This window comes from Strongylocentrotus purpuratus, unplaced genomic scaffold, assembly GCF_000002235.5.
Source record: "Strongylocentrotus purpuratus isolate Spur 01 unplaced genomic scaffold, Spur_5.0 spur5_scaffold_6, whole genome shotgun sequence".
Classification (NCBI taxonomy): domain Eukaryota; kingdom Metazoa; phylum Echinodermata; class Echinoidea; order Camarodonta; family Strongylocentrotidae; genus Strongylocentrotus; species Strongylocentrotus purpuratus.
In genome coordinates, this window is record NW_022145612.1 from 58,795,853 (window position 1) to 58,808,227 (window position 12,375).

General features: G+C 34.6%; 1 protein-coding gene and 1 long non-coding RNA gene across 10 annotated transcripts in view; both read left to right on the forward strand.

Annotated features, from left to right (window-relative positions):
* Nucleotides 1-10,002, forward strand: part of LOC100892914 (actin cytoskeleton-regulatory complex protein SLA1) — a 45,984-nt gene extending 35,982 nt beyond the window's left edge. For 8 of the 9 annotated variants that reach the window (XM_011678190.2, XM_011678196.2, XM_011678214.2 and 5 more), the window contains 3 exons: nucleotides 1,601-1,645; nucleotides 5,511-5,655; nucleotides 7,019-10,002. In XM_011678190.2, coding sequence (XP_011676492.1) covers nucleotides 1,601-1,645; nucleotides 5,511-5,655; nucleotides 7,019-7,126 — 298 coding nt within the window. In that variant the 3' untranslated portion in view covers nucleotides 7,127-10,002. The remainder of the gene's footprint in view (nucleotides 1-1,600; nucleotides 1,646-5,510; nucleotides 5,656-7,018) is intronic. The other variant, XM_011678210.2, reaches the window with a different exon arrangement.
* Nucleotides 1,652-4,390, forward strand: LOC115919246. The gene is made up of 2 exons (XR_004061760.1): nucleotides 1,652-3,940; nucleotides 4,235-4,390. It is a non-coding gene; the product is annotated as an uncharacterized LOC115919246 (long non-coding RNA).
* Nucleotides 10,003-12,375: the final 2,373 nt, after the last annotated feature.

Below are 12,375 nucleotides of genomic sequence, written 5' to 3' on the forward strand. Positions count from 1 at the left end.
GAATATTTTCTGCTTAGAGCCAGAAAGACGTTACATATGGACCTAGAAGGGTATCACATCTCTGTTAATGTACATGACTTGTATATGGGTTAACGCCCTTCTTACCACAAATAGGCAATGTTTGGTATCATAGAGTTAATGCCTTTCTGGCTTTCAGCAATGAAATCTGTTGGCATCAAACTACATAGAAATAAATAACTCGTGTTTTAAGATTGATGTGAAAAGCAAAACCAAACTCCGTGCCAGATTCTACCATCTTCTGTTGATTTGACAAAATCCAAGATCCAGTATTCAGTGTAAGCTCTTGTCTGTTTTCACATGAATGTTATGTCATTATAAAATGAAAAATCTCTTGCTCTAATCTTTGAATGATAGTATAGTGCTACCAGATGGACCATTTATCACTCAAGAGAGTTTCAGTTTTGTTCTTGCTTTTATCTTCTCTTCTATTGCGTATTGTTTTCTTTCTCTTTCTCTATCTCTTTCTTTTTTCTTTTACTTCTACTAGGTGTTGTTTCCCTTCTTACTGTGCTCTTTTTTTTTCCAAATCGATTTGACTTTTAACACTTAAGACTAAACCTGATAGGAGCTTAGCTCAAATAATGTAAACATTGATTAATTCATCAATATAAATCTCTCAATACTTGCAGTAATACCGGTAACTGTGTGCAAATACTGATAAGTTGTTGTGTCAACTTCCGCGATAGAAATGGATCATTGTTCATAACTTTATACAGAAGAGGCATCATGGAAGCTTGATATAATTATTAGCAATCAGGGCAGCATTACACGAAAATCATAGTTAATAGTTCACCAGCAACCCAGATTTAATGAAATGATGCCCAGGATACACACAAAATGATAGCACAAAAACGCTATCAACAGCAGCCTGCAGCCAGTTATCAGAATTATGGTATGGTAAAAATCGCAGTATTTAACTGATTAATTACCATTGTTGAACATACAATGGAACTGAACTGAAGACTGGCTCTTGGGTCTTTGTGATGTCTCGACCATTTATGTCGGGTTATATCAATCAATATTGCAACCCAACTAGGGCCTCTATATTCAGTTCCACTACAAAATCTGACTAGAAATAATACCCCTTGCGAAGGACCGTGGGATGGATGCCAAGTAAAATGAGCGGTCTACTGCAAATGTTGTTATTGTGAGCACTAAAAGGTTTAAGAATGTTGATACTTTTAGGAGAATTCTGCATCCAAACTCTGTTTTCATATGGAATGAAGCTGGCTGAGGGCCAGAAGGGCATCAAATCATATCAATAACATAAATTTACTTCCTTTCGTTTGTTTTTCATCATGTAGTATCTTATGTGTTTGTTTATTGTATTTTGTTCCATCCAGCTTATCAGCATCAGACAATATATGTGCGGAGAGGTAGAAGGATATTACCTCATCTCCAGAGTTAATACCCTTCTAGCTTTAAAGCATATGATACATGTAATGTGTCCTGTATCATTATGTAATACTGAGCTATTCTATCCTATGATTGATGTGTACTCTCTCCATGTAGTTTGTGCTGCCCTCCAATATCTGTGTGAAGATTAGAGTAGTGAATTTCCCTTTTTATCCCTCCAAAGATCCCAATATCCTAGAAGGGAGAATACAGGATCGTTAGAAGCCAGGTGAGGAATTGGAAGCGGTTCATTTGGGGAAGAAAAAAAAATCTTCAGCAAATCTTTCGACCTTTCCGATCATTCTCCTCTTGTTTTGAATAACACACAATTTCCGTCTGTCTAGTATTCTCGCAAGATGTTGAGCTAGCTTTGAGCGTTCTGCCTTCTCTGCTAGCTTTGGACTTTAAGTCCACTAATCTTAATACCATTCTTCAATATACGTGTCTGCTATTAATATAAAATTTAATTTTGGGACAATTTAGTGTCCTTTTCCTGTTTAGTTTAAAATTACCTGGTAGGTTGAAAGCTCTTGTTATTAGTATCATTGAAGTAATGCTCTTATAAAAAAGGATGTTGGATATGTTTTAGATTTAAGCACAAATGACGATTCTTGGCTTATCTTTGATTGAGTTTTTTTCTAAGGTTGTTTCCTGGCTATTTTAATAATTCTCTCTGCTTTTCAACAGCTTCTACATTCTGCAACAAACTTTGTTTCAAAGGACAATATGTTTAATGTGAATTGTATTCATTCTTCTGAAGTTAAATAATTTTGATGCTTTAGACTTCCTTGTTTCCAAATGACTTCTCCATTTAGTAACAATTAAAGCGAGTGTTTCAAAATGTATTTTTGTGAGGCTATACCAATGGTACTGATTGATTTGGTATTGAGGTACTGCTAATGTTTTCATACCCATTTGAGAAATGTGTTACCTTCACATTCAAATTAATATGGACTCTCCGTCGTGAAACCAAATAAAGAAACAATTTTTGTTGTTGATACTATCTCCTCCCCTCTCTCTCTCTGACTGCCTTCAAATGCTTGAAGAAACGTTGATGTTTACATTGGTACTTTAAAAAATACAATAATTGCATTTTTGCATTGTCTTTTTTTTCTCTAACTTAGTTCTATCTTTTCCTTTTAACCTTAACCCCACTTTCTTGACTAACTTGTACCAGTTTGTTTCCTTCTCGCGTCTTGAACTGAATGGATCATTTTGATAATTCTACATGTCATTTTGAATTTATATTGTCATCATATATCTGAAATATTCAATTTGTAGTCCTTAAGAAAAAGAATGCTTACACATTAGTGCTTAGGTATGTTGCCACTCTCAAAGAAATATCATCAATGTGTGCCATACAATGCAAGAGTTATCAATACTCATGTACCTAAAAGTATGCAAGGTAGATATAGATGAGTAGTAAGTTGTACTTGTACCAAAAACAAATTCAGATTATATGCTCTCATCATCATTGTTTCATCACCAGCATTGCCTTTACTATAGCAAGTATTCCTTTCAATGGTTATTTTCTCCAGTACTTTATCCTCTTTACTTTCTTATTTCTGTATCAGATGTATTGATTCTTTGTTCTATGGCAAATTTTGTTACATGCACAGATTTTTTTAAGCATGATGTACAGTCAAACCTATCTTATACTTTGGTCAAACTGGCGAGACCAACACCAGACTATCAAGTGACTGAACCAAAAATAAAAATATAAATGGAGTCGCTGTGGCAGTCTTTGCTGAATAATTAAGTGGCCATTTGTCAGTAGTGGGAATACCTACATCGCATCCCATCAGAAATAAATTTATGATAATTGTAGAACCTGTCAGGAATGACCACTTATCTACAGTGGCCAATTGTTCAGTTTTCTGCAGGTCGCCTCAATTGACAGGTTTGACCGTATTTCAAAATGTATTTCATACTTAGCATTCATCTGTTTCATATTGTCTGTTTTTGGAGCCAAAAAGGCATGAACTACATTACAGACTTTAATGTTGTCCTTGTCCAAACATAATAGATATCCAGGTATTTCTGGGCTCATATTCATACAACATTACTGAGCCTAGCTGTCAACCAACTATGTGATTAGTTACCAGCTAGCTTAGTATTAAAGGTTTTATGAGTATGGGCCACCAGTGTCTATAACTTAGCGGCTCTCTTTGTGCCCCTTTTCTCTCTTTTCCTTGTAATGTCAGTTGGCTTTGCACAGATGAAATTGTGTGTTTCATAACAGATAAGGAGACACTTTCTCAAAGAAACAATAACAAAATAAGATCTTGTTTGTTGAGAGCCAGAAGGGTGTTTATTCTGTATTAAATGAGATGAGTTAATGCCCTTTTTGCTCTCATCAGATGAACCATGCTAGAACTTTTCCATTTTCATGGGAACAGCATCATCAGCATCATAAGCATCATCAGTGTCATTTCATTTCCATCAGTCAGTGCCACATATACCATTTCCATGATTCTTAATCTTGTCCCTGCACTTGCCAAGCATAAAATGTCAAATGCCAGAGGTAAAGGTTGAATAAGGATTAGGTTGTAAGGTCAGAGGCAACAGTTGAGGAAGGATTAGTTGTAAGGTCAGAGGTAAGGGTTGAAGAAGGATTAAGTTGTAAGGTCAAAGGTAAGGGTTGAAGAAGGATTAAGTTGTAAGGTCAAAGGTAACGGTTGAAGAAGGATTAGGTTGTAAGGTCAGAGGCAACAGTTGAGGAAGAATTAGTTGTAAGGTCAGAGGTAAGGGTTGAAGAAGGATTAAGTTGTAAGGTCAAGGGTAAGGGTTGAAGAAGGATTAAGTTGTAAGGTCAAAGGTAAAGGTTGAATAAGGATTAGGTTGTAAGGTCAGAGGCAACAGTTGAGGAAGGATTAGTTGTAAGGTCAGAGGTAAGGGTTGAATCATGATTGAAATCAGAGTCCTTGTGCATTTATCATTATAATATAATTTTTTTTCTTCTTCATATTATGAAGAAAAAAAAACTTGTTTAAAAAACAAATGTAATGGTTTTCAGTTGAATTGTATTGTTATTAAAAGGTTGATTAATCTAGTGTTGCTTTTCAAAATATGTTATAGATATATATGTGACAGCCTTGATTAAGTTTAGATTCAGATTTTATGAAAAAAGAAAGCTGCAAAGATGGTCTAATAATCTTTACAAACGTGAAAATATGGAAAGCTAATGTATAGCTAATGTTTTTATTTATCATTTGGTCTACTTGATCCTACAGTTTTATGGCATAATATTATACCAATTCCCTATTCTTTACATGGGCTCTGTTTGCAACATGATTGTCTCATTATAAGATTTACTCTTTGATGTAGCCTACATGCAAAGGTAATGTTTGTTTAAGACTACTGATAAGTGGAAAGTATAATTTTGAATTTAATTTTTAATGGATTGCTATGCTAATCGAATTCCTCTTGGCCAAGATGGTGTTCGGGAAAATGTGTGATGTCAGTGTGTGGTATGTTATCAGAACAAATTAAACTTAAGGGAACATCATTGGCTAATTGCTGTGTATAACTGGCCGAGCATGCATGCAGTTCAAACAGGCAATGGCAATAATAAGTGATTTTTGTACGAAATATTTTTTATGTTACAATAACCATACCTTTTAATAACCTAAAAGATAATATGTTCTCCAGAATACTACCACAGAGAGTCTGTTCCATCTCATGTGCAAACAAGAGCAACTAGACTCTTGGCCAATAAGAAATAAGGTTTTTTCATAATTCTGTAAAAGGTAGTTTTTGATTGGCTAAAGCTGCATTCATTAAGAATTTATGGTGCAGTTAAGATCAGCAAGACTGGCAAGTCTATTTCAAAATACCACATAATGTTTGTTTAATGGTCGTATTACATGCATTGAACATGATCAAGTGCAGCTAATACACCTTTTTTCTTCCCTCTTTCATGATATCATCTAGAAGGATAAAACACTAAAGAAAATTGTTAAAAAAGTTAAATGGAATAAAGATAGGGTTAAAGTATATATTCTGTGTTTAAAACTCAGAATACTTTACATCACAACGTACTGAAATTCTAACACATCTCCTTTGTCCTCGACCTTTATCCTTGCAATTAACAGCGGACGGTCGGTCCTGAAACAAGATGAGCTGAAGAAGGTGTTCCGTGACAGGAGTCACAAGCAATCCTTGAAGGTGATGGATGCCGAGAGGAACTCTAGGAGGACCAGTCTTGATGTCAAACTAGGAGAACGTCTCAAGTTGACGGTAATGATGTTGATAAACCTGGGTTCTTGTATAGCAGTCATGTCTGTCAAACTTAACACCCCTAGTGTATAATTATTATCTATAATTATTACACCAGCATTGGCATTCATTGCTGCAATAATGGAGCTCCTGCTTTTCAGGGAATTAATTTCTGGCAGTTACCCATTTACCTAACTTCAGTTGAATTTGGCAAATGTAGATTAATGTTTTTCCAAAGGATGTTAATGCTAGGCAGGGATTCAAACCCTATCCTTGTGGTTGACAGTCGGGTGAGTTATCCACCAGACCACAACCCCTCAAACATCTCTTATCAGATCATTAGACCTTGATGGTTATTTGATATTTCGATTTTTTGAAATATCTGTTGTAACAGAATTGTTTTGCAATTGGTACATAATCACTTGTGTAATGTACCTTTGAAAGACAATAATAATTATAATAAAAACGTTGCTTATGAATCACTTACCACCAAAGTCTGTCAGTGCTATAACAAACAAAATAAACTGATAAACAACTACGTATTACCAAAACAAAAAACTGCAAATAAACCTACAAATTACGATACTTATGAAATACACATCAATGTGAACAAAGCAATTTTGAATAAATGTGTCTTAAGAAAAGTTTTGAATTGGTTGACAGTTTGACAGTTTTTGACATTTAAAGGTAGTTTGTTCCAAAGTTCAGCAGAAGCTTTGCAAAAAGATTGATGACCAGATATTTGCCATTCCCCATCCAGTTGAAGTAAAAGGGTATATTGTAGTTTATCATGAACTTCACAATAATAGTAATGATAGTAAAAATGTGGTCATATTAACCCACGGTAGCTTCACCATTGTAAAATTGAACTTCCTGAGGGTCCTGCAACCATAACCAGGTGACAGAGTTCCCAAGCCCTTTAAAAAAGCCTGGAAAGTCAAGGGAAAATAAATATATCTTGAAAGTCACAGAAAAGGAAGGAAAAAAAAACCCTCCCTACTTCATGGAAAGTTGTGGAAATTGTGAAAAGAGGCAGAGGCAATCACAAACACGAAAACATATATATCACTGCATTGTATTCCAATGCCACTTGTATGCCGCAACCAATATCAAAGTGTACTAATCTCGTCGTGGAAAAAGGCAAAAATGGGTCACGGAAAGTCATGGAATTTGGCTATCGAATTGCTATGGGAACCCCTTAGATGATTTAAAAACATGTGCTTGGAATAGAAGGTTTATCTGTTGAGAGTCAGAAGGGTTAACTCTGGATTAATGTATGAATACTCTTCTGGCTCCAAATATGAATCAATTATTGGAATGACATATTTATGTATTAATCAATTAAGCTAATTACTGAATCTGGTTATATATTTTGTTTGTTTAGGAAGAAGAGGAGAGCTTCAAGGCCCTAGAAACATTGGAGAAAGCTGCGCTTCAGCCCGAATTCATGAATCTCACTCTCAAATCACGATCCGGTTCAGGAAAGTCGTGATGGACACCTCTTTATCTTCCATGTCAAATAGAAATAAACTTGAGAGATGAGTTGACGATTATTTATATAAATATATATATTTTTGAGCATATTAACTCCATTGAAGTGATGCAAATGTGAATATGAGAATATCTGATACTTGATCTGTAATGATCAATGTTACAGACCAGAGTCTTCATTTGTCTTGTATAGATTTGAAATTGATCCGGATTGATCGCAAGTCCTCCATTCAGTGGTGAACTTACAAACTCCTATCACATTAGTATGTGGTTGTGGTTGATCCGGATTGATTGCAAGTCCTCTATCAGTCTGGAACTTACAAACTCCTATCACATTAGTACATAGTTGTGGTTGATCCGGATTGATTGCAAGTCCTCTATTCAGTGGTGAACTTACAGACTCCTTTCACATTAGTATGTGGTTGTGGTTGATCCGGATTGATCGCAAGTCCTCTATTCAGTGGTGAACTTACAAACTCCTTTCACATTAGTACGTGGTTGTGGTTGATCCAGATTGATCGCAAGTCTTCTATCAGTCTGGAACTTACAAACTCCTATCACATTAGTACATAGTTGTGGTTGATCCAGATTGATCGCAAGTCCTCTATCAGTCTGGAACTTACAAACTCCTATCACATTAGTACATAGTTGTGGTTGATCCAGATTGATCGCAAGTCCTCTATTCAGTGGTAAACTTACAAACTCCTTTCACATTAGTACGTGGTTGTGGTTGATCCAGATTGATCGCAAGTCCTCTATTCAGTGGTGAACTTACAAACTCCTTTCACATTAGTACATAGTTGTGGTTGATCCGGATTGATCGCAAGTCCTCTATCAGTCTGGAACTTACAAACTCCTATCACATTAGTACATAGTTGTGGTTGATCCGGATTGATCGCAAGTCCTCTATCAGTCTGGAACTTACAAACTCCTATCACATTAGTACATAGTTGTGGTTGATCCGGATTGATCGCAAGTCCTCTATTCAGTGGTGAACTTACAAACTCCTTTCACATTAGTACATAGTTGTGGTTGATCCAGATTGATCGCAAGTCCTCTATCAGTCTGGAACTTACAAACTCCTGTCACATTAGTACATAGTTGTGGTTGATCTGGATTGATCGCAAGTCCTCTATCAGTCGGGAACTTACAAACTCCTATCACATTAGTGCAGAGTTGATTGATTTCAAGTTGCAATGAATTTGAATCAATCATACCTGTTTAACACAGGAGCCAGGTTGGATAGAGTATGATATAGGTTAAGTTGTGCACCACTATCTTTATTAAAGAAGGAAAATAATCTTCTGGAGAAACTGTAAAATTACCAGCTCTGAATTGCACAAACACATGTATGCAAATGAGGTATTAGCATTTAAGAACTAATAATCTTTAGACTTGAGTCAAAATAGTTGTATACTAAAAACTCTTTGCAGAGGATTGCTAGATCTGCATGTAGCCATAATAGATGCATGCCAAGAAAAATGTCTTTTTCTCATCAATGCATAATTGGACAAAAACTTTCACTGTCGATGTTTTGCCTTCTGAGAACCCAACATGCTCTTCAGACAAAACCCAAAGTGAATATTGTTCCATGTATATATATATATGTAGTTTTAAAAGAGGGGTTTAGTCTGTTTTGTGGTCCTTTTGTAAGAAAAACATTAAAGATATGACTGTACTTACTGGTGTTGTATGGGATTTTGTAATATGAACCTAGATACCAAAATGAAAAAAAGACTTGAATTCTTATAAGAATATTACCTCATTGTAAAAATTGTCATCTCTTTGCAACATACATTTACAAGTTCTTTACAGTGTAATGAGTTTCATCCTGAGTTATCCCAGGCTTAATTGGCTGATCAGACCTCACTGATTACCATAATGAATATGTATGAGCATGTATAATGTGCCAATGACGATAATAAAAGTGGTCACACCTGAACTATTGTCAATCAAGCATGATAGACTCCACCCACATGCCTTCTACTTAACTGATGTTCCATGAAAGGAGTAACATTGATTGTTACAAAATTCACAAAATTCTGTTTGAGATGATGAAATTATTCCGGGAGGCTCTTTTTAATAGCATAACACATTGAGGTCTGACCTACAACAATGGTTTTCATTTTGATTTCAACATACATTCTTGAGCAAACTGGGAACAATTTATCATTATATATAGTTATCATTAGCATTATATGTGACTTATGACTAGCCCTTTAGTATTCAATGCGTTACTTATATGCTAATATGAGGCACTAGGCACTTACAGGCACATTAATTGCCTCATACACAGCCTGTAAGTGGAGAAACTAGAAGGGGCCTATCAATTTGCGTCATAATACTGAAATGCATAGTCAATCGTTATCAAAGCGTTGGGCAAAGACTTTATTCATGTTTAGGAGAAGGGCAACAGGTTTATTATTTTCTGATTATAAAGTAGCCAGTCAGGCACCTTAAGATGCAAACTGTCAAGTTTGTTGCACTTCTATGCAGTATGAATATTAGGTTGTGGTGTAAGGGTAAGAATTTGTTTGTATATATTTACATGGGGTATATATGGGATGAATAAAGAAGTTAGTGTAGTTGAGCAGAAACCAAACAAGTAATCTGTAGTATGCTTATAGCGTAATATCTTGTGGTAGTAGGCCTACTCTAAACATGAATACAAGCGAGGCATCAGCAATCCTATATGATTCCAAACGGACCATATGGTAACAAAACAGTGTATCAGGTTTGCATGTATTAACTTTAAATATTATTCTAATCAGGCATTTGATATACTCTTGGTAAACTTCAACAGTACTTGTAGATTTATTCTGGATGGTCTCCTGATTGCAAGGAATTGCCTTTTTTCTCAAAATCTGATATAAAAAATATGTTATGTAATAAAACAAAATATAAGTGATGATATATTTAATAGAAGTCTAACTTCAGATATTCTAAGAACAATAATTTGCAGAAACAAACAGACAATATAACATGAGCTGAGAGACAGAAGGATGTTAATTCTGTATTTTAGTATGGTGAAACCTGTCCATATAGACCACTCGTGTAAGAAGAGCAAAGTGGTTTTATAGACAATGATTGGCTTTTCTGTTTAAGTGGTCCCTAAAGTAGGTATCATTTGTTTAGGGATTAATACCCTCCTGGCTCTCAAAAGACGATTTTGGAATTGTTTTGTTCATGTAGAGTTCTATATCATGTCAAGAATTTATGTTGTTAACTTGCTAATGAGGGATAAGCCAGGTTGCTACTTAAACATTTGTCTTGCGAGCCAAATTGGTTACTTTCTTGTTATCACAGAGACGAGGGACAACTTTTATAGTCCTATCAAAAATAAAAATTTGACTTTATATTGTCCTATATCCATTCCTAATGCAAAACATTTTTTCCATGTATGTTCAACCCAGTACTTATATATTTTTCACATATTTTAGTTATTATCATTTATTCTGTGTAATAGTATACAAATAATGAATGGTTATGAGTTCAATAGTGCGAATATGTTCATGAGTTGAAAGATTAACATTCTATTCAACGAGGCGTCAGCCGAGTTGAATAGAATTAACGTTAATCTTTCAACGAATGAAAATATTTGCACTATTAAACGAATGAAATTCATTATTTGTTTTATACAACATCGAAGAAGACCTAATAGAACGTTAATCAACAAATTATGCTTTACTCCTTATAAAGATAAATTACAGTTCGAGTCAAGCCTTCTCAATTACATGCAGATTGCCTTCGCGTCAGATACACGCAGGGATACGCGCGCGCACATGCAGCAGAGAGGTACGCAGTCTGCATATAACCAAAAATGCACGGCGCATATAACCAAAAATGCACGACCGTGCAATATACCATCTATTGAATATCATGTGACCAACAATCGTCCAATCAAATGACAAGGATCCACGTAGGTGTTGTATAATTCATATTAATTGATCCAAGTCCTATATAATTATATTGTAATGTTTATTTCATTTAGCTTGAAATGCTCGGAAGCAATATTTTTAAAAAGAAGTAAAAAAAGAAGAGCTGATTAAACCCATTGTCACATATATGTCATTAATGTATGCAACATGTACATGTACACAAGGAGAAGAAAAATCTGTAATTTTTAAGAGAAGTGTGTTGTGTATATGATTTACTTTATTTCTGCAAAATATAACACAAAGTTGTCATGGAGTTGTCAACAAGGAAGGCCCTTATGAACAGAATTATTATGACTTTTCGAGAGGAGAATTAGTTTATGGATCCTTTGTATGCTCAAGCAAAGATGATAAAACTATAATGTGCAACATTTTCTAGTATAGCTTAGATCACTCACTCTGTTGTATTTTTGTTTACTCTATACTTTCCTCATGCAATCCCACTCAAGCACTTTAAAGCACACTGTACCAGTCATAAAAAGTGTTATGATATTGATTTACAATTATGAACAGGCAAACTTCCATGCTATCAAGAATTTCCATGTCACTCTTTTCCAACTTAATTCCTAGTATGAAATATCCATTCCACTTGCTCTTTCATTTCAACTAGAAACTGATGGGTAATTTATCTAAATAATTGAATCATGCTTCCAATAATTGTTTTTCTTCTAATCAATAGATGTGTGTACAAGAATTGATAATGATGAGAGCCTTCCAATGTACGTGTTTTATATGCGGATAAATTGAAGTAAGTTTCTATTCTGTCTATTATATTGATTTTTCTGCAAGTTTGTATATAGCATATAAAGCTTGCATCATTGTAGTCAGATGGGTATTGTGATTTTATGATATCTTTTTCATTCGAGACTTGACCAAATTTATATACAAATATATCTTGAATTTTATTTAGCTCTTTTGATTTTCAAATATACAGATTCTATATCTTGTTAGCTGTGTATGTTTTTTCCAATGTGTTTAAAGTGAATGCTTATAAGTCATTTTTCTAATATGTGAATTTTTATATGATCTAACAGGATTATATTATAGCATCTTATTTTGGAAGAGTCCAAAGTATATCTGTATGGATCTTCACAAATGGCTGTAATCAATGAATAAAATGAGAGGAGAGTCAAAGAGCTCTTGTGTAAGATATTGAAAGTATTGCATTTGTTTTGAAATTTATTTTCATGAAGAATTATTGAATTGGGATCACAAAGTCTTTTGAAAAAAAAATTCAGCAGGGCAATTTCATCACCCCATTGTATATCCCATACAATAGAAATTATATTCAGATTATGTAAACTATGTCATTTCC